Source organism: Cebus imitator, unplaced genomic scaffold (assembly GCF_001604975.1).
Source record: "Cebus imitator isolate Cc_AM_T3 unplaced genomic scaffold, Cebus_imitator-1.0 Scaffold783, whole genome shotgun sequence".
NCBI classification, from domain to species: Eukaryota; Metazoa; Chordata; class Mammalia; order Primates; family Cebidae; genus Cebus; species Cebus imitator.
This window is the reverse complement of record NW_016108098.1, coordinates 313,527-320,168: the sequence shown is the minus strand read 5'-3', so window position 1 is coordinate 320,168 and position 6,642 is coordinate 313,527. Positions and strand designations below refer to the sequence as shown.

General features: G+C 40.8%; 1 protein-coding gene across 1 annotated transcript in view; it reads left to right on the top strand.

Annotated features, from left to right (window-relative positions):
* Positions 1-6,642, top strand: part of MAGT1 (magnesium transporter 1) — a 64,077-nt gene that overhangs the window by 24,664 nt on the left and 32,771 nt on the right. Inside the window, exon 3 of the mRNA XM_037735354.1 lies at positions 2,399-2,516. Coding sequence (XP_037591282.1) covers positions 2,399-2,516 — 118 coding nt within the window. The remainder of the gene's footprint in view (positions 1-2,398; positions 2,517-6,642) is intronic.

Genomic DNA, 6,642 nt, shown 5'->3' with positions numbered 1-6,642 from the left:
TCGCTCTTTTGCCCAGGCTGGAGTGAAGTGGTGCAATCTCGGCTCACTGCAACCTCCACCCCCTGGGTTCAAGCGATTCTCCTGCCTTAGCCTCCCAAGTAGCTGGAATTACAGGCACCCGCCACCAAGCCTGGCTAATTTTTGTTTTTGTTTTTGTTTTTGTTTTGTTTTGTTTTGAGACAGAGTCTCACTCTGTCACCCAGGCTGGAGTGCAGTAGTACGATATCGGCTCACTGCAACCTCTGCTTCCCAGGTTCAAGCAGTTACCTGCATCAGCTTCCTGAGTAGCTGAGATTACAGGTGTGAGCCACCATGCCCGGCTAATTTTTGTACTTTTAGTAGAGATGGGGTTTTACCATCTTGGCCAGGCTGGTCTTGAACTCCTGACCTCGTGATCCACCTGTCTCGGCCTCCCAAAGTGCTGGGATTACAGGCATGAGCCACTGGGCCCAGCCAGCATCTTATTTTCTGTAAGACCAAATTTAATATTAACCCAAATTTTTCTACACTCATTCAACAAATAAAAATTAAGCAACAGCAATGTGAATAATACTATATCTGTGGTGCTCTTGGGATGAAAATTGTAAAATAGATTTCCTATCCTTATCATCTGGTTAAGGAAATGAGTTACACCTATGAAAATTTAGATGGCAATATGAGGCAATTTGTGATTACCAGATCAACTGTACATATAATAAATCCTATAAAATTTGCATAAAGAAAGTTAATAGGAGTGATTAGCATTGGCCTAATGGAGGAAATAAGACTTGTGCTAGGGCTAGACAAAGGGGTCAAGTGTTGATACAGTCAGGATATTCTGGTTACAAGCATGATGTACACAATAGCAGAAGGATAGAGGTAAATAAAATACTGGGAATAAAGGGCTCTGTTTGAGATTGATTAGTAATAAGGTTAGATAAAATTAGGTGTATTATTTGGAGCTATGTGATGAAGCTTCAATAACTAGTGAAAGAGATTAGAGACTATTCTGAAGGTAATAAGAATGCAGCAGTGATTTCTGAGAAGTGTTTCAGGAAAGTAGCAATTTAGGAAGATGGATGTATATTGGAGTATAAGAAGGATTGGAGGAGGGCCAGGCGTGGTGGCTCACGTCTATAATCCCAGCACTTTGGGAGGCCAAGGCAGGCAGATCAACTGAGGTCAGGTGTTTGAGACCAGCCTGGCCAACATGGTGAAACCCTGTTTCTACTAAAAATACAAAAATTAGCCGGGAGTGGATGGTGGCCGCCTGTAATCCCAGCTACTTGGGAGGCTGAGGCAGGAGAACCGCTTGAACCCAGGAGATGGAGGTTATAGTGAGCTGAGATGGCAGCACCGCACTCCCGCCTGGATGACAGAGCAAGACTCCATCTCAAAAAAAAAGGACTGGAGGAGGAGAAACCAGAGTCAATACTTTTTAATATCCTACTATTAGATAACAGATATCTGACCTTAAATGATAGCAATAAAAATAGGATGGTTTGGAATGAAAAGTTGATCACAAGTGAGAATTGACAGATCTTGAAAACTGAAAGCATATGGGAGATACAGAAAAATTCAAAGATGACTTGAGGTTTCAATTAATTTGGTTTTTTGTTGTTTTTGAGATGGAGTCTTGCTCTGTTGCCCAGGCTGGAGTGCAGTGGCTCGATCTTGGCTCACTGCAACCTCCGCCTACTGGGTTCAATAATTCTCCTGCCTCAACCCCCTGAGTAGCTGGGATTACGGGTGGCTACCACCATACCTGGCTAATTTTTGTATTTTTAATAGAGACGGGGTTTTGCCATGTTGGCCAGGCTGGTCTTGAACTCTTGACCTATGGTGATCTACCTACCTCTGCATTCCAAAGTGCTGGGATTAGCACTTTGAAATTAATTAAGGCGTGAGCTGGCCTCAATTAATTTCAATTCCTAGAGTCTTCTTATCTTTCATCCTAATAACTTATCTGATTATGTTATTTACCACATAGCATTTGTACTTCAGATTTTAAAAAATGGATTAATATTGTATTTTTACTTTTTTTAGTGAATATACTGCTGCCATGTCGTTGAAGTCTTAGAAGTAATGTAGGGTATTGAAAGTTATTGTAGAGACAATTAGCTGTGTATTTCCAATGATTGTTGAAAGAGTTTTGGGATAAGAAACAGGCACAAAGTATGAAATGGAGTCAGGTAATTACTACTTCTGATGAAATCCCTAACTTAGGATAAGGCTTCTCTTATGCCAAAACAAGGTTTGTCTTAACCCTGACAGCACAATCTGACCTGTCAGTGTTTTTTATTCTCTCTCCCATTGGAAAAACTTTTATTGCTTGCTTGGACTTGTTTTACTGGTGATAAATGAGATTGTTTTCAAAAAGTATTTTATATGTTATCTTCACAAATTTCATTGCATCCAGGCAAGCCGATGAAGAATTCCAGATCCTGGCAAACTCCTGGCGATACTCCAGTGCATTCACCAACAGGATATTTTTTGCCATGGTGGATTTTGATGAAGGCTCTGATGTATTTCAGATGGTAAGATCTTTGGTTTATTCTGCTATGTAAAAATAGGTAAAATACAGTCAAAGTAGAATACATTTTTTTCAGTGGCTATAAGACATTAAATAGGATTGCTCTTATGTAAGATCTAGAGTAGCAAACTAAAAGCTAAACTCAAGCTAACCATAAAATGTAGTTATCAATGCTAACTTACTAGAGTATGAAAATTGGATAGTAATTGAATAACGTATTTTTATTGTAGTAAAATACATAAAACAAACTGTCATTTTAACCGTTTTTTTCTTTTTTCTTTTCTTTTTTTTAAATTTTTTTTCTTTTAGATTATTAAGATGGGGTTTCACCGTGATGGCCAGGCTGGTATTGAACTCCTGACCTCAGGTGATCTACCCACCCCGGCCTCCCAAAGTGCTAGGATTACAGGCGTGAGCCACTGCGCCGCGCCGTTTTAACCATTTTAAGTATATAATTTATTAAGGAAATTTTGAAATCACAGCATGAGTCCCAGCATTATGTGATATTGAAGTCCTTAGTACAGCCAGGTTCCTATCTTTATTCCCTTACCTCTTTTTAAAATTTTTTATTTTTATGTCAATAATTTTGGGGCAACAGGTGGTTTTTGGTTACATGGATAAGTTCTTTAGTGGTGATTTCTGAGATTTTGGTGCACCCATCACCCAAGCAGCATACACTGTAGCCAAATATGTAGTTTTTAATTCTTCACTTCCCTCTGACCTTTCCCCCGCAAAGTCCATTATGTCAATCTTATGCCTTTGCATCCTCATAGTTTATCTCCTACTCATATATGAGAACATAACAATATTTCATTTTCCATTCCTAAGTTACTTCACTTAGAATAATGGCCCCCCTGCTCCATCCAAATTGCTGCAAAATACATTATTTCATTCCTTTTTATGACTGAGTAGTATTTCATGCTTTATCTATACCACATTTTCTTTATCCACTCGTTGGTTGATCAACAATTAGGTTGGTTCCATATCTTTGCTATTGTGAATCGTGCTGCTATAAATATGTGTGCGTATGTGTCTTTTTTATATAATGACTTCTTTTCCTTTGAGTAGATACCCAGTAGTGGGATTGCTGGGTCTAATAGTAGTTCTACTTTGAGTTCTTTAAGGAATTTCCATACTGTTTTCCATAGTGGTTGTACTAGTTTACATTCCCACCAGCAGTGTTAAAAGTGTTCCCTTTTCACTACATCCACACCAACATCTATTGTTTTTTTACTTTAATTGTGGCCATTCCTGCAGGCATAAAGTAATATCTCATTGTGGTTTTGATTCGCATTTCCCTGATAATTAGTGATGTTGGCCATTTATCTTCTTTTGAGAAATGTCTATTCTTGTCCTTTACCCACTTTTTGATGGGATTGTTTTTCTCTTGCTGATTTGAGTTCTTTGTAGATTCTGGATATTAGTCCTTTGTCAGAAGCGCAGTTTGCAAATTTTTTTTGTTTTTTTTTTAAGACAGAGTCTCACTTTGTCACTCAGGCTGGAGTGCAAATGGCTCGATCTCAGCTCACTGCAACCTCTGCCTCCTGAGTTCAAGCAATTCTCCTGCTTCGGCCTCCCGAGTAGCTGGGACCACAGGCGCGTGCCACCACGCCTGGCTAATCTTTTTTTTTTTTCAGTAGAGATGGGGTTTCACTGTGTTGGCCAGGGTGGTCTCAATCTCCTGACCTTGTGATTCACCCACCTTGGCCTCCCAAAGTGCTGGGATTACAGGCGTGAGCCACCGCGCCCAGCCAGATATTTTTTTCTACTCTGTGGGTTGTTGGCTTACTCTGCAGATTATTCCTTTCGCTGTGCAGATGGTTTTTAGTTTAATTAGGTCCCATTTTTTAAATTTTTATTTTTGTTGCATTTGCTCTTGGGGTCTCAGCCATGAATTCTTTGCCTAAGCCAATGTTTAGAAGAGTTTTTCAGGTGGGTATGATGGCTCACGCCTATAATCCCAGCACTTTGGGAGGCCGAGGCAGTTGGATCACTTGAAGTCAGGAGTTCAAGACCATCCTGGCCCCATCTCTACTAAAATACAAAAGTTAGCCAGGTGTGGTGGCAGATTCCTGTAGTCCCAGCTACTCGGGAGGCGCAGGCATGAGAATCACTTGAATCCAAGAGGTGGAGGTTGCAGTGAGCCAGGATCACACCACTGCACTCCAGCCTAGGTGATAGAACAAGACTCAGTCTCAAAAACAAAAAAGATTTTTACAATGTTATCTTCTAGAATTTTTATGATTTCAGGTATTAGAGTTAAGTCTCTGGTCCATCTTGAGTTGATATTTTTCTTCCCTTACCTCTAGTCTTAGCAGAAAAGTAGATCTTTTCTTGTTTGGAACTGAACCTTTTTCCTGTGCCCTGGATCCCATACTCACCTTCCCTGTCAATCATGACCTCTCACAACTATTTTTGTTTGTTCGTTTTTGAGACAGAGTCTCACTCTGTTGCCCAGGCTGGAGTGCAGTGGCACAATCTCGCCTTACTGCAACCTCTGCCTCCTGGGTTCAAGCAATTTTCCTGCTTCAGCCTCCCAAGTAGCTGGGATTACAGGTGCCTGCCACCACACCTGGCTAATTTTAAAAATTTTAATTTAATGTAATTTTTTTTTTTGAGACAGAGTCTCACTCTGTTGCCCAGGCTGGAGAGCAGTGGCTTGATCTCAACTCATTGCAACCTCTCCCTCCTGGGTTCAAATGATTCTCCTGCCTCAGCCTCCTGAATAGCTGGAATTACAGGTGCCTGTCACCATGCCCGGCTAATTCCTGACCTCAGGTGATCCACCTGCCTCAGCCTCCCAAAGTGCTGGGATTACAAGCGTGAGCCACTGCACCCAGCCTATTTTTAACTTCAGTCTCTCTATTAGTTCTTCCCCCTTGCATATAAATACTTAAGGACATAGATTCAATTTTGTCTTTGTTTATAAATGTGTCTAACTCATGTATTTGAACGTATTTTACTCAATTGTATAAAACATAAAAGGAAAAAGCTAGATATAATGCCTTGATATACATCTTCATATGAATGACTTCCCAATCTAAAAATTTATTATGTCCCAAATTAAACTTCTATCTCTTCCACTTTCACCCAAGCCTCATCTTGTGTTCTGCATCATTAGTGACACTTTTTTGTCATCTTCATCTTCTTGTACAACATGTGTCATAGCCATACCCCCTTTATATTCCAAGGCCCACATTAATCTCATTCAAGCTAAAGTAGTAAGTAGCCTTTTAACTGGTCTACTTACCTTCCATTTAGCACTGTCTCCATATTGCCTGCTATAACATTTCCCAGAGTTTTTTCTAAATGGTATTAATAAGAATTTTTGGAAAAATATAAATTTGGAAAACCCTAGTTTAAACAAAATTAAGCTTTCTTTTTACTTCAGGGTTCAAGAACTAGGAAGAGGCTAAGTTCTTACCCTACTTGCAAGCTAACATGTTAGCCTGCTACAGTTTCAGGGATGCCAGCAGAAAATATGACACTCCTGAGTCAGAGTCCACCAAAGGACTTTTTGCTGTTTATTTTTGAGATTAGGTCTTGCTGTGTTTCCCAAGCTAGTCTTGAACTCCTGTGGTCAAGTAATCCTCCCTCCTTAACCCCCTGAGTAGCTGGGATTACAGGCTTTTGCCACCATGCCTGGCTCAAGTTAAAGGACTTTACTACTCACAGTAAGTAGCCATAGTGTCAGCATTTTCTTGCATAGGTTCCCCAAGCCCCACTTCCCATAGGGCAATCCAAAGAAGGTCAGTGGTCAGCTACTTAGAAGGCTGGGGCAGGAGGATTGCTTGAGATCAGGAGTTTGAGGCTGCAGTGAGCTGTGATCATGCCTCTGCACTCTAGCCTGAGCAGCAGAGCAAGACCCCAACTCTTTTTATTTTATTGTACTTTAAGTTCTGGGGTACATGTGCAGATTGTGGAAGATTATTACATAGGTATACACATGCCATGGTGGTTTGCTGTATCCATCCCCGTCACCTACATTAAGGTATTTCTCCTAATGTTATCCCTCCCCAATCCCCCCACCCTCTGCTATACCTCCCCTAGCCCCCCACCCCCCAACAGGCTCCAGTGTGTGATGTTCCCCTCCCTGTGTCCATGTGTTCTCATTGTTCAGTCACCACTTA